Source organism: Giraffa tippelskirchi, chromosome 13 (genome assembly GCF_054371585.1).
Source record: "Giraffa tippelskirchi isolate mGirTip1 chromosome 13, T2T-mGirTip1v1.2.pri, whole genome shotgun sequence".
NCBI classification, from domain to species: Eukaryota; Metazoa; Chordata; class Mammalia; order Artiodactyla; family Giraffidae; genus Giraffa; species Giraffa tippelskirchi.
In genome coordinates this window covers 31,815,192-31,839,743 of record NC_137287.1, presented here as the reverse complement: position 1 = coordinate 31,839,743, position 24,552 = coordinate 31,815,192, and the positions used below count along the sequence as shown (strand labels likewise).

At 49.0% G+C, this 24,552-nt stretch overlaps 1 protein-coding gene, 1 long non-coding RNA gene and 1 other non-coding gene across 9 annotated transcripts in view; 2 read left to right on the top strand and 1 right to left on the bottom strand.

Moving 5' to 3' along the window:
- Positions 1-298: 298 nt before the first annotated feature.
- On the top strand, positions 299-372 carry TRNAE-CUC (transfer RNA glutamic acid (anticodon CUC)). The gene has a single exon. It is a non-coding gene; the product is annotated as a tRNA-Glu (tRNA).
- Positions 373-3,932: 3,560 nt separating this feature from the next.
- Positions 3,933-24,552, top strand: part of CIITA (class II major histocompatibility complex transactivator) — a 59,403-nt gene continuing 38,783 nt past the window's right edge. For 2 of the 7 annotated variants that reach the window (XM_081560431.1, XM_081560428.1), the window contains exon 1: positions 14,170-14,207. Coding sequence is in view for 3 of the 7 variants with exons in the window: in XM_081560424.1 (XP_081416550.1) it covers positions 4,000-4,282 (283 nt within the window). In the remaining 4 variants the exon portion in view is untranslated. Of the gene's footprint in view, positions 4,283-14,169; positions 14,471-16,062; positions 16,125-24,552 lie in introns of those variants that run through there. The other 5 variants (XM_081560429.1, XM_081560425.1, XM_081560430.1 and 2 more) reach the window with 3 other exon arrangements.
- Positions 13,409-15,944, bottom strand: LOC145533316 (uncharacterized). The gene is made up of 2 exons (XR_014073994.1): positions 15,605-15,944; positions 13,409-15,524 (listed from the first exon to the last, which is right to left on the bottom strand). It is a non-coding gene; the product is annotated as an uncharacterized LOC145533316 (long non-coding RNA).

Here is a 24,552-nt window from a genome sequence, read left to right as displayed (position 1 = left end):
TTGGCAGGTGGATTCTTTACCACTGAGCCACCAGGGAAGCCCCTCAAAGGCTTTTAATATATATTTTCCACTCTCCTAACCAACACAGAGGAAACATTATACCACTTAATATAAAGTACAGATTGCCACCATATGGGTCCAATAATCACACTTTATGCTACACCATCCCTTATGCTGTATCCATCATATGTATTATATCTACATGTATTTAAAAATCACAAGATAGTACCATACCTTTCGCTTTAAGCAGTTATGTTTTTAAATAAATTAAGAAAAAAAAAAACAATCTTTTGGGACTTCCCTGGTGGTCCGGTGGCTAAGACTCTGCACTCTCAATGCAGGGGGCCCAGGGTTCAATCCCTGGTCAGGGAACCGTGTGTTGCAACTGAAAGATCCTGTGTACCACAAATAAGATCTGGCACAGCCAAATAAATAAATTTTTTAAAAATAAATTTAAAAACTTTTATACTTACCTAAAGATTACTATTTCTGACACTCTTCAGTTCTTCCCAACTGGTATCTAACTGAGTTTCTAACTGGTATCATTTTCCTTCCGTCTAAAGAACTTATTTTAGCATTTCTTAAAACGCAGGTCTATTGCAACACACTCTGAGTTTTTTAAGTCTAAAAATATCTATTTTTCCCACATACTTGAGGGATAGTTTCACTGTATTTAGAAATCTGGGTTGATCATTTTTTTCTTTTCAGTTCTTCCAAGATACTGTTCCACTGTCTTCTGGTGTCCATGATGTCTGATGAGAAGTTAGTGATGATTCACATACCCTCCTGTATGTAATGTGTTCTTGTTTTGTTTTTTCATCTTTTGGCTGTGCTGTGTGGCATGTGGGCTCTTAGATCCCTGATCAGGAATTAAACCTGCGCTCCCTGCGTTGGCAGTGTGGAGTCTTAACCACTGGGCCACCAGGGAAGTCCCTGTAATGTGTTCTTTTGATCTGGCTCCTTTCACAAATTTCTCCTTATCTTTAGTTTTCAGTTGTTTGACTATAATGTGCCTATGTGTGGGTTTCCTTGTATTTGTCTTGCTGAGCTTCATGGTTTTCATGCTGTTTACTTTTTACCAAAGTTGAGAAATTTGGGGCTTTATTTCTTCAAATTTTTTTCTACCCCATTCTCTCACTTCTTCTGTCATTCTAAGTAAATATGAGTTGGACCTTTTACCATTGTCCCACAGATCCCTGAAGCTCTTTTCTTTTTCAATCTTTTTCTCTGTGTTCTTCAGATCAAATAATCTCTATTGCAACATCTTAAGGTTTCTTCTGTAATCCCCCTTTTGCCATTAATCCAATCCAAAGACTTCTAAATTTTCATACACTGTAATTTTCACTTTGATCATTTCCATTTGGTTATTTTTAGTAGTTTCTGTTTTTCTGCCGAAATTTCCTATTTTTTATTTTCATGAGCATATTTTCCTTGGCACCCTTTATGTCTATTTCATTCATGGTTAGAGTCACTGCTTTAACAAATCCTTGTCTCAGGACTTCCCTGGCAGCCCAGTGGTTTAAGACACTGCCTTTCAATGCATGGGGTACAAATTCAATCCCTGGTCAGGGACCAAAGATCCCACGTGCCTCAGGGCCAAAAAAAGCAAAACATAAAACAGAAGCAATATTGCAACAAAGTCAGTAAAGACTTGAAAAATAGAAAGATTTTAAAAAGTAAAAATAAAAAGATTTTTTAAAAATCCTCGTCTGCTAATTTCAACATCTGGGTCATCTGGGGGTCAATTTCCATTGATTGTCCTTTTCTCCTGAGCATGGGTCCACTTTTCCTATCCCTTTATAGTCAGGTAATTTAGGATATGTACTTCCCATCACAATATATGGTAAACACTCTGGATTGTGTTATAATCTGAACAGGGTTAATTGTGTTTTTGCTGCTGTTTCAGCAGGCTCCTACCTCGGCTGGAATCAAACGCCTAGTCTCCCGCCCTCAACACAACCTCCATGGTAGGTTACAACTCAAGTTTCAGCTCAATTCCTTTAGCCTTAGTTGAGCTGTTTGGAGTCACCTGTGAATGCATGACTGAACAAGAACTCGAATGAGCCGTGAATGCAGGGTTCAGAGGTCAACCACACATTTGGACAGTTTATACCCAGAATTTGGAGCAGCTTCTCTCTGTCTCTCTCCTTCTTGGAATTTCTACTCCCACTTTCCAGAAAATATTGTTATCTCAAATTTTGTCTTCTGGTTATTTGGGGCAGTACAACTTTTTTTTTTTTTTTTTTCAAACAGAATTTTACTTGCCCTGCAGAGCACAAACTGAGATCTCCTTGAGCCAAACTAATGAGCTGGGAATTCACCAGTGATATTCTTGTCTTCCACATATTGACTCCTGTTTAGGGTCTACCTGCTCTGATTGCTCCCCAGGGCCTTCAGGTATTTGTTTCTTATACTTTCCTCTGCCTCCCAGCCATCAGAGTTTATAGTTGTCATTGTGGTAGTGTTGGTCAGATAGGAACTCTCACCCATACTGGAAGTGGAAATCCCTGTTTGTCTCATTGAAATGAACAATGCAAATGGTCCCATCTGAGAGATGGTAAAATGAGGCCAGGAGAGGAAACAAGGTCACAGTGTGTTTCTGGAAGAGCAACCAGCTATGTTATAAAAAGCGGGGGTTGAGTTTTTTCAGGGTAGAATCCTACAACAGACTGGCTCCTATGCAAAGCCTGTTTTCCGTGCTATTAATTAGGGTTAATATTAGTATATAGTCAGTTGTCATGAAGTGCTTACTGGGACCAGCACTAAGCCTTTTAAACATACTATCTCTTTTAATCCTCAAGAAAACTTGATGAGATTGAATTACTTTTACTGGGAGATTTTTCAGAGGAAGGGACTGAGGTTTAACGAGGCTGAGCCCAAGGTGACACAACTGTTTGGATGATTAATCAATAATCATAATGGCTCATATTTATTGAATTCAAATTTATTGAACTATTATCAAGTTGTAGATAATGTATTAGGTACTCTCTATGCATTATCTTGCTTACTCCTCCCCACAACTCTAAGAAGTAAATACTATTATTATCACTCCACGTTTTTGTAACAGGGAAGAGTCAATTTTGACTCTTCCACGTGAAATCTGTTTCTTTAGCTGCTTTTGTTATTATAATCACACATAATGGCCTGCCTCAGAGAATCCTGCTCCTCCGCCTGTTAAACTAAAATGCCTTTGTTCAGAACCCTGTCCACCTGTAGATGGTAGGAAGGAAAAAATAACACATCTCCCTGCCTGAGGCTTGCCCTTCTAGGAGATACTTATAAGATTAAATGGCCTCTTTACTCTGTTTTCTCACCTCCCCATCATCTCTGATACATAAAAATACCTGGCATCCAGACCGGGACAAGATGGTTATTTTGAATCGTTAGTCTGCCCATCTTCTCGGTCAGGCTCTGGGAATAAAGCCATATTCATTCCTTGCCTCAATACCTCGGCTCTTGGATTCGCTGGCCTGTCCCGCCATGAGCAGAGTGAGCTTGGACTCGGTAACATTTTCAGATGGAGTAATGGCGGCAAGTAGAGGCTAAGTAACTTGCCAAATATCAAGTAATCGGGGATTTAAACCCAGCAGACTGGCTCCAAACCCAACTGCTTAATTGCTATGCCCCAGTGCCTTCTTGTTATGATGCAACATCCGAGAAAGCCTATCACCTTATAGGTCCTCAAAGAGGCAAGACTTGTTCCTCTTAGTAAATACTGGATTGGGTCTAAAGGAATCCACAAAGCCGTGAGCTTCTTTTGCATACGCACATGCATGGTATGCACATATCTATGGGTCTAAATCAAGACCAGAACCCACTTCCATCAATTCATAAGGCAACCCCAGCCTAACGTGCAAATGAGGAAATCCTCCTTAGCAGGAATAAGCTGCAGAGGTTCCCCCATCCTGTTTTTCACTTCATGTTTTGGATGCTGGAGGCCGGGTGAGCAGAGATACCAGGCACTGGCCCAGGGGAGCTGCCCTGCATCTGAGTGCTACCATGAATCACTTCCAGACCATCCTGACTCAGGTCCGGATGTTGCTCTCTAGCCATCGGCCAAGCCAAGTGCAGGCGCTTCTGGACAACCTGCTGGCGGAAGAGCTCCTCTCCAGGGAGTACCACTATGCCCTGCTCCATGAGCCTGATGGTGAGGCTCTGGCCAGGAAGATCTCCTTGACCCTACTGGAGAAAGGAGACCCAGACTTGGCCCTCTTGGGGTGGATCTGGAGTGGGCTGCAGGGCCCCACAGCTGAGAGGGACCCCAGCTATAAGGACCCTGGTGGTAAGTTGCCATCTATCCCTTTTTTCTAATGAAGCCATGCCTGGCTGTCAGCAGCTCAGGGCTTTTCCCTCTAATCTCTGAAAGGGAGGTCCTCATGTTCATCTCTGTCCCAAGCTGAGAAGGCAGAATGGACAGGAATCGGGGTCTCTGGTTGAGCTGGCAGGAGCAGCAAGTGCTTAGAGAGCTCAGGCTGGGATGCTGAGAGCATTGGCGGAACAGTGTGCTTCCCACTCTGCTTAAAAGTAAACCGTCCCAGAGGCACACAGCCAAATGCCCACTGGGTTCGCTCTCTGAGCTGCCTGGGTACCTTAGGCACGTGCAAGGCACTGGTGAAAGGCACAGATGGACAAATCAGCCACTGCCTGCAAGTGGGAAAGACGGATGCCGGCACAATCAGTGTGTCTCAAAGCTGAAGACATAGGTTGCCACAGAGAGGAAGAGCCGAAGAGCTGGAGAGCAGAGATTGCTGTGTGTGCATATGTGTGTGAGCGCGGGTGCGTGTTTGTGTGGGTGTGTGTGTGTGCATGTGTATGCACATGTCTGTGTGTGCATCCAGGTCATGGAGAGAGAGAGAAACTGAAAGACAGACAGAGAGGAAGAGAAAGGGAAGGAGAGACAGGAGAGAGAGGGAGGTAGACAGAAGGACGGAAGAAGGGAGGAAGGATGGGAGGAAAGAAGAGAGAGATGGAGGAAGAAAGAGAAAGCGGGGGAGAAAGAGAGAGACAGAAGAGGAACCAGGTTGGAGGGAGAGAGTGTCTTGTTTTTAAAGGGTACTGCTGACTCCTGATTCATCTTAAATCGGGAAAATAATCCTATACCATACCATTTCCACTCGCATCCTTGGCTCCTCAAACATTTTAGGTCTTCCTTCCCACTTGCAAGAAGGTTCTCACTTTGTTGCAAACAACAGTCTTCTTAATTTTTATTTTTGGACATGCAGCTTGCAGGATCTTACATCCCCCAGCCAGGTGTGTTAAACCTGGCTGCCCCCCACCCCCTCAGCCGCAGAAGCACGGAGTCCTAACCACTGGACCAGCAGGGAATTCCCACTAATAACATTCTTCCTAGAGACACTTTTCAGCCTCCTTTACATAAACCTGTACTTTCCCAATTTTATGATGTCATAAATTCTAGTCCTTGGTCCTTTTATGGCTTTGGAGGAACTTGACACTTGATATAATCACAAGAATTTACATTTATTGAGTATTTACTTGCTTGCCAGGCACACCTAAGCCAGAGGGTTTTCTCATATCCACCCTAATCCTTTAATGATCTCCAGCTTTATGTTACACAGGAAGAAAAGACAGAGACTGCCCAGAGGTGACCAACCTCAGTCCCCAAGCAGGAAGTGGTGAGGCTGGATTTGAAGGCAGACACACTTTTGGCTCAGTCTGGTCTTAAGGGCTAAACAGCCTCTTGCTGGTTTTGCCATGGGCTCCAGGGCAGTGTAGGCATTTCTCCAACTCTTCTGCCAAGATACATGTTTACAAGGGGTGGGCTGTCTTCCTGGGTGAATTCTCACCCAGATCATCTCTGTCTGTTCCTCGGACACATCTTTTACTCTCCCCCTCCTAACAGACCCCAGGGCGGGGGACTGGGACATCTCTATCACCTGAATGACCTCCCTGATTTCTTAATGGGAGTGCAAGCAACCTATGGGGTCTTTTAAAAAACTTTCTTATTTTATATTGGAATATAGTTGCTTTACAATGTTGTGTTAGGTTCAGACGTACAGCAAAGTGACTCGGGGATACGTATACATGTATCTACTCTTTTTTTCAAATTCCTTTCCCATTTAGGTTGTTACATAATATTGAGCAGAGTTCCCTGCGGCATACAGTAGGTCCTTGTAGGTTGTTCTTCTTGTCGTTGCTATGCAGTTGCTAAGTTGTGTCCGACTCTTTGCGACCCCTTGGACTGCAGCACGCCAGGCTCCTCTGTCCTCCACTATCTCCTGGAATCTGCGCAAATCCACGTCCATTGAGTGTCAGGGATGCTATCCAACCATTATCTCATCCTCTGCCTCCCTCTTCTCCTTTTGCTTCAGTCTTTCCCAGCATCAGGGTCTTTTCCAAAGAATTGGCTCTTTGCATCAGGGGGCCAAAGTATTGGAGCTTCAGCTTCAGCAGCGTCCTTCCAAGGAATATTCAGAGTTGATTTCCTTGTCCGTTATCTATTTTCAATACAGTAGTGTGTACGTGTCACTCCTAAAGATGCTACCAGAAAACTGTTGGAGCTCACCAATGAATCTGGCAAAGTTGCAGGTCACAGGATTAATCCACAGAAATCTGTTGCGTGTCTTTACAATGAAAGATCAGAAAGAGAAATGAAAGGAACAATCCTATTTACCATTGCATGAAAAAGAATAAAATACCCAGGAATAAACCTACGGAAGGAAGCAAAAGACCTGTACTCTGAAAACTGTAAGATGTGGATGAAAGAAACTGAAGCAAACACACATAACCTATGCAGTCTTGATGTAGGTGCAGGTGCCAACTTCAGGGGACATCAAGGCCTTCCTCTCTCCTCGACACACCCGCAGCAGACGGCAGCCTCCTCCACTCTGCTGGCTGCCCACACCTCTGCCTCTCTCTCTCGCTTCGAGGGCTGGTTCCTGTTATTAAACTCCATTTCCTCCCAGTGGATGAAATATATTTATTTCTGATGCCGTGTGACTCTAGAAGGGGAACTGAGCTCCGTGCGGTCTTCAGGAGGCTGGGAGACAAGGAAGGATAAATTGCTTCCTTTCGTTGCTCTCCCACCACCCTCTTCTAGGCCAGCTCCTCCCAGGCCTGTGAGACTCCAACTGTAAGGACTACGGGCAAGGATGCAGCTAGGGGGCACAGAGAGGGAGCCGCCTTCAGACAGGGACAAGGAGAACAAGGGGAGGAGAAGTGTGTGGTTTGTATAAATAAAGGGCACTGACTTGGGTTTCAACAGGGCTTCAGAAAAGGAAATCAGAGTGTGAAGTTTTTGTAACTCTCTCTACAGCCCTATTGTGATCTTCACCCTCTGCTACTCTGCACCATCTTCCCGTGTCACTCAGAGGAAAGCTAAATCAGGACGATTCCATGAGGTCCTTCGAGACCTGGCTTCATCCCTGCTCTGCTCCCACCCTATAATCCTGCCGTCTTATCTTCTCCAGCCATGCTGGTACCCTTGGGGTCCCTGGGACAGGCCGGGCACACTCCCTGCCGCAGGACCTCTGCACATGCTGTTTCTTCCATCTGAACACTCTTTTCTCCAGATAGCCTCTGGGCCCACCTCCTTGAATCCTTTAGCTCTTTGCTCAAATGTCACCTTCTCAGGGAGGCCTACCCCGATCATCCCATTTAAATTTGCACCTCCCCCTTCACACTCTGAGTACCACTCCCCACACTGACATGTTTACCTTCGATACTCTTTACTTTTGTATTGTTTGTTGTTTGATGACTTATTTAGCCAAGCTGCACGGCTCATGGGATTTTAATTCTCTGACCAGGGACTGAACCCGGGCCGTGGCAATGTGAGCAGAGTCCTAACCATTGGACCTCCAGGGAGGCCCCTTTGTTTGCTGCTTATTGTCTGACTCTCTCACTGGAAAATAAGCACCCTGTGGGGAGGGATCTATGCTTTTATCACAGATGTATCCCAAACACTTAATATCATGCCTGGAAAAGGATAGGTGTGCAATATGTGTTTGTTGAATATTAGACTACTGGATGGTAGGTGGATGGATGGGTGGGTGGGTGGGTGGGGAGAGGAATGGTTGATGGGTAGGTGCATAGGTGGATGGGTGATGAGTGGTGAGTGGGTAGGTGGTTGGGGGATGGGTGGGTGGGGGATGTGTGGGTAGGTGGGTAGGGGCATAGGTGAATGGTCGATAGGTAGGTAGATGGATGGGATGGATGGATGGGTGGGTGGGTAGGGAAGTGGATAGGGGGATGGGTGATGGGAAGGTAAGTGGGTAGGTAGCTGGGTGATGGGTGGATGGGGGTGTGGGTAGGTGGGTGGGGGCATAGGTGAATGGTTGATGGATAGGTTGTTAGGTGGATGGATGGGTGGGTGGGTGGGTAGGTGGGAAGGATAGGTGAATGGTTGATGAGTAGGTACATAGGTGGATGGGGGATGAGTGGGTGGGTGGGTAGGTGGCTGGGTGATGGCGGGATGGGGAGATGGATGAGTGTGTGGATGGCTCGTGTTTACCATTACTCTCACTCTACAGATGAGTACACTGAGGCACAGGGAGGAGAGTAGTTGCCTCGATCATGGCCTGGGTGGGGGTGGCTATTAGATCTCATGGGCCCAGATCACTCGTTGCACTTTCTGGTTGGCTGCCTCTTTTGAATAACCCAAAGGGATACTGTAAGTCTACCCGAAGCAAGCTGACCATCTTCAAACTGAAACCAGCCTGATGATTCAGAAGTCACCTTTGGATATGATAATGCTTCAGCTGCAATTGTGCAGGAAGCCCACTTCTTTGGGGGTTGACTCTGCTGCACAGAACAGCACATGTGCATTCAGCCCCCGGCAAGCTCAGGGGAGGCTCAAGAGTCTGGACAGAACTCAGCTGCCTGACTGGCGACAGTGAGTGACAACCCCTGGAGGACAATCAGAGGCCAGAGAAGAGAGATTTAGTGTGGCAGTGATGGATGAGAACTAGGCTGGAAGCTGAACAGCTCTAGTTCTGTGGCCACGCCCTGCTGCTTACAAATTGTGTAACCTTGGCCACATACCTGAACCAGTCTAACGCTCAGTTTTTTCATCACTAAAATGGGAGTGATGATATAAACTTCCCAGGGTCATAGCAAGGGTTCAGTGAGATGGTAGCTGAGAAACCATCCCAGGAAGTGCTTGGCATTAGACAGATAACTCTAGGAATGTCGGACACATATATATTGTGCTGTGCTCAGTCACTCATGCATGCATGCTTAGTCGCTTCAGTTGTGTTGGATTCTTTGCGACCCCATGGACCCACATGAGCCTGCCAGGCTCCTCTATACTGGAGGAACTGTCCCAGGCAAGAATACTGGAGTGGGTTGCCATTTCCTCCTCCAGGGGATCTTCCTGACCCAGGGATTAAACCTGTGTCTCTTACATCTCCTGCATTGGACGGGGGGATAATAAACCAGGGAGTTGAGTCTGCAGTCTCATTGGGGGCTCCATATCACATCTAGACACCTACTCCAATGCTGAGTGTGTGGCCGCTATGTGCATCTGAGTGTTAATGTGACTCCCACCCTCAAGCTGGCACACTGGTTAAGCACATAGACTGTGGCCTCAGACAGCCTTGGTGCCAGCTTTGACTCCCTGATTCCAAGGGCTATGATGCCAATCCCTTCATGGGATCCCTTGGTTTCCCTATCTGTAAAATGGAGGTGATACTAGCATCCAGAGTGGCTATTTCGAGAACTCAGTGACATCATCTAAAACACACGCACTTCTGCCAGGAGGAAAGCTCGTTCTGACTCGTCAGCCTCCAGGGTGGCATTCGGGGCAATCACAGACTCAAGGTGAATGGAAGGATGACTGGGGGCAAGGTCAGACCCAGCCGGCCTCAGGTTTGTGGATGGAGGTGCAGCGGTGCTCTTGAGGCGAGCCTTCTCAGAGGCTATGGGACACCCCTGCCATGGTTTTAAATATTACTGTTTCCTTTGGCTTTCCTTGATTGTTCTGTCGCTCTGTGTTTTCACAGTGTGGTAGTTTAGCCCATGAGAACTCTGTTCTAGGAAACACAGAAAAAAGAACTCCTTCTAGGATGTTGCCTGATTCATTGGAAAGGGAGGGACATACCCCAGCCTGCTAAGTTCTTCCTGTCACTTCCTTCCCCATTTGGTCCTTAGGATGAGGGTCACCCGAGCCAAGACACAGAGTGGGGGAAGGCTACACCCTCCCTCCTTCCCCCTCTCTTCCCTCCCCAAACCCATTCCTGCTCTGATCCCTGATAAGCGAGACTCCTCTGACTCCTGGAAGGAGATGTGTTGGCAAGGACCACTTGCTTTTCACCTTGAGTGGCTTCCCAGCCAGCCAGACTTACTTCACCTTCACCCACATGAGCCACAGAAGTAGAAACACCTGCAACCGGAAGTTGGCAAGTCCCCACGGGTTTTCCTGGGGTTGACCAGGGGCCTGTTCTATAGCTGGCTCGGCTCCCAGTCTGGCGCCTGACTCAGCCAGGGACTGTTTCTGTTCTTTGTTGTTACCTTGAGCAGCTCACCTGTGTCCTTACTTACCATTGTTGGTCTCTCCCGCTGCCTGCTCTCAAACTTACCTGGTCTACCCAACCGCCTACTGTGTGGGCTCAGTCGCTTCAGTCTTGTCTGACTTTTTGCAACCCTATGGACTGTAGCCCATCAGGCTCCTCTGTCCATGGGATTCTCCAGGCAAGAATACTGGAGTGGGTTGCCATGCCCTCCTCCTGGGAGTCTTCCCCACCCAGGGACCAAACCCTCGTCCTACGTCTCCTGCATTGGCAGGTGGGTTCCTTACCACTAGTGCTACCCGGGAAGCCCCAACCATACTAATATCTACTAATCAATTCAACAACTTACATCTACTATCTAATTCTATCAACTTATCAATATTTCATTTCTCTGACTGCCCATATATTTATGTATCAGCTTATTCGCCCACCTTCCTACCGACTAATCCACTTGTACATTTACCCACGAACAGGTCTATGTTCTCAGATACCCTCTGACCTGCCTAATTTGCCTTGATGTTGTTTAGTCTCTAAGCTGTGTCCAACTCTTTGTGACCCATGAACTGCAGCACGCCAGGCTTCGCTGTGCTTCACTACCTCCCTGAGTTTGCTCAAACTCGTGTCCATAGAGTCGGTGATGCCATCCAACCATCTCATCCTCTGTCGTCCCCTTCTCCTCCTGCCTTCGGTCTTTCCCAGCATCAGGGTCTTTTCTAATGAGTTGGTTCTTTGTATCAGGCGGCCCAAGGATTGGAGCTTCAGCGTCGGTGTCAGTCCTTCCAATGAATATTCAGAGTTGATTTCCTTTAGGATCAACTGGTTTGATCTCCTAATTTGCCTACCTACTAGTTTTTTTTTCTCTCTACTCCCCCACCTCTTGTCTGATCTCTCTTCCTTGCTTTCTCACCTCCTTACTTCCCTCTCCCTTAAGCATTTATTTAGCATCTGCTAGAAATGAGGCAGGCCACAAACAAGGGTAAGAAAATATACTTACAACCTAGTACAGGAGGATTCTCCATCCATTTAGAGGTTGTCTGCCTTAATCAAATTCAAACGCCAACCATTCACTCAACCAATCTTGGCGTCCTGTGTCTTTTCAATAAGAAAGTCAAACACATTAAGGCAGACATTAAGGACTTTATGACTTCGTCAGAGGCAGCCGGGGCCATACTCATGAAATAGGAAGTTCATGATGTATTGCCAAATCCATGGCTGCAAGTTTGCTAAAAAGAGGAAAGCAGAAGGTTATTGTTAGCTGGAAGGCTGACGACAGTGGGCCTTGAAAGATGACTAAAATGAAGTCTGACAGGAGGAGGCAGGAGGGTGGTCCTATGAGGGGTGGGGTAGGGGACCTTGCTTGAGCAGAGATAAGCAGGTAGGGCTGAGCAAAGTCTGTTTGGAGAGACTGCCGCAGGGGATGGCAAGCTCTCTGGGATGCTAATCCTATCTGCAAGATCAAGTCCCCTCATCGCCTCTCCTCGGTGCTTGGCTGGGGACCCCAGACTGGTACCTTGAACAATGCTTCTGCCTGTAGCTTTGTCATGCTGAATTCTGACTTGAGACAAAGAAATTCAGGTGTCCAGGGCAAGTACTGAGGGGGCTCCCCCAGTCACGAGGGAATTGGTTTTATCCTGGGCTCAAGAGAATGAATGGTCACTGCCTCTGGGGGAGTTTTGAAGAGGAGCTTCAGCAGGCATGCTGGATGCTCTAATAGGGAGAGACCCTGGCGTCGGCTTAACCCTTTGGCCCCCTCCTAGGCTTGTCCACTCAGTCCTGGAGACTTGTCACTTCACCTCAGCGCCCCATCTCCTCGTCTCCACTGCCTCTGCTAGAATTCGGGCCCCCCTTGGCACCTGGCGAGGCTCCACGGTGCTCCTCTCCTGGCTCCATACTCGAGGCCCTCCTGGTACCAATTTATGGCATCTGCCATCAGTCAAAACGCAGGCTGGCACATGTCACCATCCTGGCTCAGAAACCTGTGTGGACACAGGCGTGATCAGATTCGGGTCTTATAGAGCATGGGTCGGGGGTGGGGGCGGGTGAAGGAGGACACGGAGAAACCAGGTAGCAGGTAGTCCAGGTGAGAAATGACAGCACCCAAACAGGTGCACCCCAGGCCGGGGGGACTCTCATTCCAAGCTTGGCTCGGCCACGAAGCTGGTTCAGAGCTGCCGTGGCCACGGCTGTCAGAGCTGGCTCCCTCTGAGGACAGAAGGTGTCCTCAGGGAATGGTCAGGTGTGTCAGGTCACAGGAAGTTGAGACTTCTTAGGATTTCTAATACTCATCGTGTCTGTTTTATTAGCCTAACAGAACAAGACTGTTTCACATTGACTCTCAGCAGTCTCACGTGTCTGCCTACTTCCCCTCCTGGGACTTCTGAAAGCAGAAACTGCCTTGAAAATAAGCACCATACAAATATAGGCATCATTGCCCTTGCTTCACACACGGAGAAACCGAGGCCCATACAATGGAAGTGAGGGGTCCGAGGTGACTCATCCACTAGTAACCGTGGGGGCTGGACCACAGGGCTTCAAATTCCCAATTCAGCATTCTTTCCATAAAAATGCTTGAGGCACTGAAGTCATTGTTTCCAAAACGTCATTCATTTCGGTACCAACCTCATGATAGTTCTGTGCCCTCTACACTACTGTTGGGCTTCCCAGGTGGTGCTAGTGGTGAAGAACCCACCTGCCAGTGCGCAGGAGACATAAGCGACACATAAGCGACACACATTCGATCCCAGGGTCGGGAAGATCCCCTGGAGGAGGAAATGGCAACCCACTCCAGTATTCTTGCCTGGAGAATCCCATGGACAGAGGAGCCTGGTGGGCTACAGTCCATGGGGTCGCACAGAGTCGGACATGACTAAAGTGACTTAGCACACACGCACACTACTATTAGCTTGACAGGTTTGGGTTTTTTGGTTTTTTTCAAACTACTCACATTTTTCATTCAATTTTATTTCCCAAGGAAAGTTAATGTCCAACATAAATGAAAAAGAATGCCACACACAGAAGGTAACTATGAGACAGGAGGGCAGAGTATTGTCATTGCATTCTGGCTAGACACCGCTGTCTACTGACGGCTTGCGGCTGGGGGCTGCTCTATGTGAGATGGGTTGATGATGCATTAGAAGAGGCGTTAAAAGTTCATTAGCCCCCAAACTGAGACTTTCTTCTGAAGGCTTCCAAGAGCCTGGGCAGAACCTTGAAAAGGCACTAACTTTCTCCTGTCTCTCTGCCACGTTTACCCGGTACCCCAAACTATGTGGGTCTAAGTATATCATATTTGGGGTAACACTTTCTAATACGTAATTTATATTTTAGTCCAATGTCTTGAAATACAAATGATGAGTGGATGACTCTTTCTCTGGGGAAATTCAGGGCAGTTTGGTGTGTGGATGGGATGGGGGATGGCAATGGAATCCAGGGAGTCTGCAGAACTCAGCAGGGGCTTTCAGCTTGTCTTGAGGCATCTGTGAAGCTCTGGCCCTAGCTCTACCCTACAGAAGATGGCATATATTGGCAACTGGCAACAGCGTGCATCCACTGTGGTCAACACCATTTCAGAATGACAGTGTGTTGAATATCCTCCAACAGTCAACTCACTATCTTTCCTGGTCATCACCCCATTTGGTCCACAACAAGGAACCGAAATTAACATCAGGCGCAGGGAGTATTTAAGGGAGCGTGGGCAAATTAGAGTGTGCCTAGTGAGAGAAATCTGGCAGCTCAGATGACCTGGTAAGGCGAGAATTTTCTGCTAGTTCCTTACTTGCTTCTTTTGCATGTTTGCTTAGTCTTGGCGGGCTCCTGACCAGGTGTAGGGAGACTGGCCAGAGATGAGGCAGCCTGCTCCTGAATCGGGCACCTGAAGACATCGCTGGGCAGGCTGAGGGCACCAGGAGGGGCTGCCAGAGTCTGGAAGTTGCTGCCTCCCTGTGTTTCCCACATCATGCGTTGCCTGGCTGCACGCCTTGCTGGGTCCTACCTGCCAGAGCCCCAAGGTAAAAGGGCGGGTGGGGGATGTTGGGGCTGAGAAGCTGTCCCGCCATCCCAAATAAACGGAGACACTGCTCTGAACTAGGGGGGTGAGGATGGCGGGAGGGGGTCTTTGGCCTGCTGGGGCTTTTGGAAGAAGTGAGGTGGTTTGCCATTTCCTTCCACTGAGGGAGCTGCAGTTTCACTTAGGTGTCTGGAATGTAAGAAGACTTGATCAGCCTGAAGGGTACTAGAGGGCTGACTTCCCGGGGGAGTATCGTTAGCTCTCAGTGTTGATGACCAGGCTCTGCCAACCGCAAGTTCCTCTCTCTGCCAGGTAAACACTGAGGGGTGCCCTTGAAGGGTGGAACCCCTGCCAGGCCCACCCTATCCCCAGGAAGCAGGGACACCAAAGCCAGCCAGAGTCAGCCCATTAGTCTAGACGTTGAGCCTGGTGGGCAGTAGCCAGGCACCTGGACTGATGCTACCCTCTCCCCATTTCCAACTGGCGCTTTGTGGAATAAGTGGGGGACAGGGGACAGATGGTGAGAGACAACAGAGTACAGATATCTGGTATCAGCTCTGAAAGCAGCACCCAGGTTTGAACCCTAGCTGTGCTGCCTGGCTGGGTGTCAAGTGACACAGGGTCCCCAGCCTATATTGAGTCCGAGATGTTTCCTGGGCTGTTAAATGGGATTGGGGGAAACTTTTATTCCAAGACCAAAGTGAGCAATCCAAGGTTCTAGCACAGCACCCGGTGCATTTTAAGATCTGAAGATCCACATAGGAACTCAATATTATTGGTGTTGCTGCCTTTGTTGTGTGGTTGAGAGTATGAGACGCCTTTGGTCAGATGCTGCTAAAATAAATGCACGGCTTCCTCCGAATCTGCAGACTGGTGATGTTTGCCGGCTCTGATGGTAGCAGCGGGAGCTTGGGCAGGGGGAGTTTTCCAAGGACAGAGAGAGGTCAGAAGTCACCTTGAAGGCTCCCCCCTCAATTCCAGATGAGGAAATCCAAGCTTGGGAAGGGAAGTGAACTCTCCAAGGCCTCAGGGTGGATGGAGAAGGGGTGCAGGACCTGTGGAATAAGAAGGGAGGGAAGAAAGCTGTCAGGAGGTGTGTGGTGGGGGGAAATCAAGGTTGCCCGGCTGAATTTACCAGAGGAATTTTCTCCGCCTCCCAGGGCAGCCGGCTTCTCAGGAGTGAGTGGCTGGGCTAGCAAGTCGCTGTGCCCTGCAGGGATGGCTTGTCAGTTTCAAGGTGGGGCTGCGGTGGAGAGAAACGGAGGGCCAGCTCCCCCCTAACCAGGGCTCGTGTTTCAAATGCCTAAGGTCAGGCTACCTCCGCGCAAAGCGAGCACTGGCTATTTTTAGGGGCTGATTGGAGCTCCGGTGGGTGGCGGACTAGGCGCTTCTGTGAAAGCACGTGGTGGATGCAGCAGCGGGCGGCTTGGGAGTCTGCTTACTCCCCAGCTTGGGTGGCTCAAGCCCCTTGGTGCAGAGAGAAAGTGAAAGAGAAAAAGGGCAGGCACGGGAGGGCGGGGGTGGGGGAGGCGGCCCGAAGGGGTGGAGGGGGGATGGCCCGGCGACTGCCTGACCCCGCCCTCGCTCAACCCCAGAGCTGGCAGGCGGGAAAAGCAGAAGGCAGCGCGCGCAGGAGTCCCGGGGAACAGCAGCAGGTAACCCAAGGCCCCTCTGCGGCCCCGAGGTGGGGCTGGGAATAGAGTTCAGAGACTGGTAGCTACTTGCTCGAGGTCACACAGCAAGGCTGGAAGCCGGGGGACTGTAAATGTGCAGAGTGCACACCCAGGAAACCCCTCGTCTCCGGCATCCCTGGGAGGATTCCACGCAGGAAATGGGAGTGGGGGAACCCGGCGCTGGGCTGCTTGGCCCAGCGCACCGGGGCTCAGGAGCGGCGGCGGGGAGAGCCGGTGGGAAGGGCAGCGTCTACAGAGACATGGGGACAGAGAAGAGGCGCGCAGGGCAGGCTAGCGGCGCGGCCAGAAGCTGGGTAGCCGCACTGGCTGAGCTTCGTGGAATCTGAAGATGCGCGCGCGCGGGAGGGGCGCGCGGAGGGAATCCCAGGCTTCCCTTCCACCCCGAGACCTAGGACCCGGGCTGCACTTGTCTGAGCCTCAGTTTCCCTCTTGAGTCATGTTCCCGCTCTGACTCTGGAATCTGGGTACCCGGTCCTCTTAGTGGGGTCCCCAGTGCTGGGGGGGCGGGGGTCTATGAGGAGACCTTTAACCAGCGGATTGGAGGGATCCTCACTTCTCTTTTACCACCTTCGGGGGCAGGGGCATTCCCGGACTGTGCTTGACCGTTGGCATCTCTATGGCAAGTTGGGGTCCTAAGCCACGTCCTCTAAGGAGAGAAACTAAGGGCCCCAAGAGAGGGATTGGGGTGGGGCTCCCCGGGGGTCCCAGAACATCAGAATTGGAGCCACCATGCCTAGCTCTGTCTGGGACCCTTAAATACCCGCGGTTTTCCCTCGAGTCCCGCAGCCTCTCTCTCTACCCTAGGTGACAAATGGGAGGCGATAGAAGTGCCCCACCTCCAGTTGCAGTCAGGTGTTCCTAAACTTGGCAAGAAGTCTTACACTGATATGCCTCCCCGCTCTCCCCCTCCCCGCTCCCCCCAAAGAAATGCCATTCCCAGCCAGTCAGAAGGCTAAAGAAATTAGTGCTTCCTGCTTGAGGGCCGGTGGAGATGAAGGAAGAGAAGATGAGACCCCAGCAAACCCCTTTCTAAATCCCAGTCTGCCTTAGGCAAGGACCTGGTCTCCAAGATCCCAGAATATGGAAGGAAGGGTCCTCAAAGACAGCTGAGCCAGGGGCTTCCAGGCTTCCCACACGTGGGAATCACCCGCGGGAGGAGGGCGGAGGGGGTGGGGGGAGCTGTTTAGAGGGCGAGTTCCCAGGCCACGCACCCAGATCCCATTGGCTGGGTCTGCCCTGGGGCTCCCAGTAGCAGGTTAACCAGCTATGCATGTGTGTGTGTGTGTTTCCTATCTTAGAGGTGTGTGTATGTATGTGTGTGTGTGTGTGTGTGGTGTGTATGTGTGTTTGCTATCTCAGGGGTCCAGAGGTCATATGGTGTGTGTATGTGTGTGTGTGTGTGTGTGGTGTGTGTGTGTGTTTCCTATCTCAGGGGTCCAGAGGTCATATGGTGTGCGTGTGTGTGTTTCCTATCTCAGGGGTCCAGAGGTCATATGGTGTGTGTGTGTGGGGTGTGTGTGTGTGTGTGTTTCCTATCTCAGGGGTCCAGAGGTCATATGGGGTGTGTGTGTGTGTGTGTTTCCTATCTCAGGGGTCCAGAGGTCATATGGTGTGTGTGTGTGTGTTTCCTATCTCAGGGGTCCAGAGGGCATATGGTGTGTGTGTGTGTGTGTGTTTCCTATCTCAGGGGTCCAGAGATCATATGGTGTGTGTGTGTGTGTGTGTGTGTGTGGTGTGTGTGTGTGTGTGTTTCCTGTCTCAGGGGTCCAGAGGTCATATGGTGTGTAAGTGTGTGTGTGTGTGGTGTGTGTATGTGTGTATGTGTGTGTTTTTCCTATCTCAGGGGTCCAGAGGTCATACATACGTTGAAAGGCACTGATGTGGTCCAACCACTGTACCTTCTCCATGTTACAAACCTCTAGGGACTTCCCAAGGCATTTTGTCAAAGACCCTGTGGCCAAGTTATTAGCAGACTCAGAATCTGAATCCAGGTCCCCTGAGAGCCCATCCAGGGCCTGGGCAAAGGCATGAGCCTCCACAAATGCAGGGCGGGGCCTGGATGGTCAGGGGGAGGCTTGTTGATACAGCAAATTCTGATGGCAGAGACCTGGCGTCTAGTACCTTGTGAATCAGAAAGTTAGCACAGGGGCCCTGCTCCAAGGCCAGGGGTCAGTCTTGGGTGATCGGGGGTGGGGGGGTGGCCTGAGGAAGAGGGTGAAGCTCACAGACTTGGATTTCAGACTTGGCATCAGTCCCCCTGGGTAAGTGACTTCCCCTTCCAAGAAGCATCTACAGGATGGATAAGATGAGTGCTTTCCTGATGATTTCCTGCCTTGCACAAGAGCATTTTGAATACATATGTGCCAGGTGTAACCCTCACAGATTCCGGAGGGATTATATAGAGAGATCTGAGAGGTCATCATGGGCTCACACCCCCTGAGTCTCCACAGGCTTTGACACATATCTGATCCATTGTTGTTTAGTTACTAAGTCGTGTCCAACTCTTTTGCGACCCCATGGACTGTAGCCCACCAGGGTCCTCTGTCCGTGGGATTTCCCAGTCAAGAATACTGGGTTGCCATCAAGTGGGTTGCCATTTCCTTCAGGGGATCTTCCCAGCTTTGGGATCAAACCTGCGTCTCCTGTATTGGCAGGCAGATTCTTTACCGCTGAACCACCAGGGAATCCTCAGGTGATCCCTGGGCCAAAGACAATTCTCAAGAGAGATCTTGATTGACACTGGTTTTCTGGGAAAGACATCGGTGCTTTTCTGTTTCTCCTTTAATCCTCCTTTTTTGTGAGTAGGCACGTTGCTGTGCTGTGCTTAGTTGCTCAGTCGTGTCTGATTCTTTGTGACCCCATGGACTGTAGCCCGCCAGGCTCCTTTGTCCATGGGGATTTACAGGCAAGAATACTGGAGTAAGTAGCCTTTCCCTTCTCCAGGGAATCTTCCCAACCCAGGGATCGAACCTAGGTGTCCCACATTGCAGGTGGATTCTTTACCATCTCAGCCACCAGGGAAGCCCCAGTAGGCATGTTAGCAGCAGTCTAATACTAATGTTTCTTTTTAACAAAGTGGAAGGGCAGCTGACATTAATTTGATAATGTTTTCTTTTCAATGGCAAGTGAGATAGTGGTTTTACTTTTTGTTTTTCCTTTTCATGTGAGGTAGCGATAGAAAGTTTTCTCTTTTTAAACATAAAATTTACCAAGAAAATCATTTTGAAGTGTATGATTCAATGGCATAAAGTACATTCATAATGTTGTGCCGCCATCACCACCATCCATCTCCAAACTTTTTCATGGTCCAAACTGAAACTCTGTCCCCGTTAACCACTAACTCCCCATTCTCCCCTTGCCCCCAGCCCCTTGTAACCACCTTCTATGTTTTTTTTTTTTTTTTTTAAATATTTATTTATTTGTCTGTGTCAAGCCTTAGTTGTGGCATGCAGGGGATGCAGAACATGGAGTTTCTAGTTGTGGCATACAGACTCCAGAGCACTCAAACGCCGTAGTTGCTGCCCATGGGTTTAGTTTCTTTGTGGCATGTCAGATCTTAGTTCCTCAACCAGGGATTGAACCCGTATCCCCTGCCTTGCTAGGTGGATTCTCAACTACTGGACTACTAGGCAAGTCCCCACCGTTCTACTTTTTGTTTCTATGAATTTGACTACTCCAGGTGCCTCATATAGTTCAGTTCAGTTCAGTCGCTCAGTTGTGTCCGACTCTTTGCAACCCCATGAATCGCAGCACGCCAGGCCTCCCTGTCCATTACCAACTCCCAGAGTTTACCCAAACCCATGTCCATTGAGTCGGTGATGCCATCCAACCATCTCATCCTCTGTTGTCCCCTTCTCCTGCCCACAATCCTTCCCAGCATTAGAGTCTTTTCCAATGAGTCAACTCTTTGCATGAGGTGGCCAAAGTATTGGAGTTTCAGCTTCAACTTCAGTCCTTCCAATGAACACCCAGGACTGATTTCCTTTAGGATGGACTGGTTGGATCTCCTTGCAGTCCAAGGGACTCTCAAGAGTCTTCTCCAACACCACAGTTCAAAAGCATCAATTCTGCGGTGCTCAGCTTTCTTCACCGTTCAACTCTCACATCCATACATGACCACTGGAAAAACCATAGCCTTGACTAGACGGACCTTTGCTGGCAAAGTAATGTCTCTGCTTTTTAATATGCTATCTAGGTTGGCCATAACCTTCCTTCCAAGGAGTAAGCGTCTTTTAATTTCATGGCTGCAATCACCATCAGCAGTGATTTTGGAGCCCAAAAAAATAAAGTCTGACACTGTTTCCACTGTTTCCCCATCTATTTCCCATGAAGTGATGGGACCAGATGCCATGATCTTAGTTTTCTGAACGGTGAGCTTGAAGCCAACTTTTTCACTCTCCTCCTTCACTTTCATCAAGAGGCTCTTTAGTTCTTCTTCACTCTCTGCCATAAGGGTGGTGTCATCTGCATATCTGAGGTTATTGATATTTCTCCCTGCAATCTTGATTCCAGCTTGTGTTTCTTCCAGCCCAGCGTTTCTCATGATGTACTCTGCATAGAAGTTAAATAAGCAGGGTGACAATATACAGCCTTGACATACTCCGTTTCCTATTTGGAACCAGTCTGTTGTTCCATGTCCAGTTCTAACTGTTGCTTCCTGACCTGCATACAGGTTTCTCAAGAGACAGGTCAGATGGTCTGGTATTCCCATCTCTTTCAGAATTTTCCACAGGTTATAGTGATCCACACAGTCAAAGGCTTTGGCATAGTCAATAAAGCAGAATTAGATGTTTTTCTGAAACTCTCTTGCTTTTTCGATGATCCAATAGATATTGGCAATTTGATCTCTGGTTCCTCTGCCTTTTCTAAAACCAGCTTGAACATCTGGAAGTTCATGGTTCACGTATTGCTGAAGCCTGGCTTGGAGAATTTTGAGCATTACTTTACTAGCATGTGAGATGAGTGCAATTGTGTGGTAGTTTGAGCATTCTTTGGCATTAACACAATATTTGTTCTTTTATATCTGGTTTTTTTCACTTAGCATAACATCTTGAAGTTTCAACCCTGTTGTAGCATGTGTCAGAACTTTATTCCTTGTTCTGGCTGCACACTATTCCAGTGTGTGGCCGTTTTCCTTAGCCATTCATCTGTCAGTGGACACTTGAGTTGTTTCCATCTTTTGTCTTTTGTGAATAGTGCTGCTGCAAACTTTAGCATGCACCTACCCATTTACATTGCTACTTTCAATTCTAGAAAATTTTCTTTTAAAATAAACATTTGGGATTTTTTTATGTTGATTTAAGGAAAATGCTTAGGTAAATTATACAACAGGTGGTATGCAGATATGACCAAAAAATTGTAAAGGAGGCAGGTGAATGCTTGAAGTTTGGGAGACTTTGGGTTAGTAGAAAGACCTAGTAACTCTTGTAACAATCTAGGCTGGGAGTGGGGTGGGGTACTAGGTCAAGGGGCTGTGTTGAGGGAATTTGGAAGGAAATATGTAGGAACTGGGGACCAATCTGATTCCAGGGTTTCCAGCTGGGAAGAAGTGGAAAGGTTATAGAAATGCAGAGTCTGGAAGCTTCCCATGGAGGAAGGAAAAGCCATAGAGCCATGCAAACTGAAAGGCAAGTGTAAATTAGCCAGTGTAAACTTCTCAGCAAGTGTAAACTCAGGATGCCTTGGAAATAAAGCCTATCTTACTTTTCAAAGCAACGGTGTGTGTCTTGGGGGAAAGGGTGCCCAAGGGCGGTGCTCTTTAAAAATACAGATTTCCAGACCCCACCCCAGATTCCGTGGATGAGATATGGGCTGCTTCAGGCGATTTTGATTCACAGCCCAGCTGCTAGCTGTCATCAGAGGCTGGCAGCCAGGGTTGGTGAGTAATGTATTTCTCTTGGAGTCTCCAACACCCCGCAAAGCATCTGCTGCTGGCTTAGGTGCCATGTTGGGCTTCCCAGGAGGCGCTAGTGGTAAAGAACCCACCTGCCAGTGCAAGAGATGTAAGAGGCGCGGGTTTGATCTCTGGATTGGGAAGATCCCCTGGAGGAGGGCATAGCAACCCACTCCAGTATTCTGGCCTGGAGAATCCCATGGACAGAGGAGACTGGCGGGCTACAGTCCACAGGGTCTCAAAGAGTCGGACATGACTGAAGCAACTTAGCACGCACACATGTAGGTCAAGTCTGGGGTTAGGACTGGAGTTGGGAGCCTGGCTTTGCTCACTGCAGCCACAGGCTATTTGTTCCCCTCCCCGCCCCAGCACCTGGCTCAGATTTTCTTCCAGGAAAAGCTTGTTGGACTCCTTTCCGGGTCACTGACTGTAGCTGGGAAGGTTGGGGCATGCAGAGGAAAGGCCACGCGGAGGTGGGGGAGGCTGGTGTTCTGGACAAGCATGGAGTCCCCCTCCTCCCCTGGCTGCAGCTGTCAAGCATTCTCCTCCTTCCCCCTTTCCCTACCCCTGCCCTGGGCCTCTCGACCCCAATAACTGTGCCATTTACAGGCGCACACATCAGCAGAGCTTGTCTTGTTCGAGTTCCAAGATTTTCCAAGTTGTGATGAAGTGGATGTCCTTCAGGGTGTCCAGAAAAGATAGATGGCTTGCTCAAGGGTTCAGAGGCAGTCTCTGTGGAGTCTTCTGGGTGATTTCCAAGCCCTACGTGGGGAAAAGCAGAACCAAGTTGTCTCAGGGGGGTGAGACAGGAGTTCGATCCCTGGGTGGGGAAGATCCCCAGGAGGAGGGCCTGGCAACCTACTCCAGCATTCTTGCCTGGAGAATCCCACGGACAGAGGAGCCTGGTGGGCTACAGTCCATGGGGTCGCAAAGAGTCGGACATGACTGAAGCGACTGAGCATGCACGCACGTTCTAGTGTGACGTTCTTATTTAATAGACAAGGTCACTGGGCACCAGAGAGGGAAAGGGGCTTGCCTAGGGTCACAGAGTCTGTCAGATGCAGAGCAGGGCCCAGATCTCAGTCTCATGACTCCCTGAGTGGATGCTGTCTCTCTAGTCTGTGGTCAACGTGGCAGTCTCCATGGCAGCACCAGCCCACTTCCTCTGCGCTCCCTCCAACTGCTGAGAAGTGCTGTGGCCAGGAGCTGAGCCAGTCTTGCTTCCACTTCCAGCATTCCTGCTCCGAGACCCCTGTATCCTGGCACAGGCTGGTCTCGGCACTGAGAGGCGGTGGGCGGGGGGGCTCCAGCCTCTGGAGCCACCAGAATCCTTGAGGAGGGTGAGGTGGGTCCAGTGGAGAATAGCTCTTGGTGCCCTGTGTCCCCCACACAGCTTACTTCCTAATCCTTTCTCAGCCAGAGCTGGCACCAGAGCTGGGGGAACACACTCAACACCCAGACACTACAACCCCCATGCTTCCTGCTCCTTCCTTTATGGAACTGGTCAGTTTGGGCACTCGGGGCCAGTCCCCTCCAAGCCTTTCTGTTGGAAGACACCCTCCTGTGCATCCTGATCCCACTATGGGGCAGGACAGAATCCACTCCTGCCTCTCCCAGTCACCCATCCATCCCAAGCCACCATCTTTCCAGCAGATCAGAGAGAGAAATGACCTTAGAAGGCCTCCAGGCCAACTCAAATGCCTGAGGGGTCATTACTGTGCCAAATAGGACCTAGCAGAATGCAATGGGAAGTAATGGGGACTTTGGCAACAGTTAATTGTGTAGTCAGTACGTGCCCAATATGCTAATGGAGATCAGTGGAGAAATAACTCCAGAAAGCATGATGGGATGGAGCCAAGGCAAAAACGATACCCAGCTGTGGAGGTGACTGGTGATAGACGCAAAGTCCGATGCTGTAAAGAGCAATATTGCATAGGAACCTGGAATGTTAGGTCCATGAATCGAGGCAAATTGGAAGTGGTCAAACAGGAGATGGCAAGAGTGAACGTCGACATTCTAGGAATCAGCGAACTAAGATGGACTGGAATGGGTGAATTTAACTCAGATGACCATTATATCTACTACTGTGGGCAAAAATCCCTTAGAAGAAATGGAGTAGCCATCATGGTCAATAAAAGAGTCCGAAATGCAGTACTTGGATGCAATCTCAAAAACAACAGAATGATCTCTGTTCGTTTCCAAGGCAAACCATTCAATATCACGGTAATCCAAGTCTATGCCCCGACCAGTAATGCCGAAGATGCTGAAGTTGAATGGTTCTATGAAGACCTACAAGACCTTCTAGAAGTAACACCCCAAAAAGATGTCCTTTTCATTATAGGGGACTGGAATGCAAAAGTAGGAAGTCAAGAAACACCTGGCGTAACAGGCAAATTTGGCCTTGGAGTACAGAATGAAGCAGGGCAAAGTCTAATAGAGTTTTACCAAGAGAACTCACTGGTAATAGCAAACACCCTATTCCAACAACACAAGAGA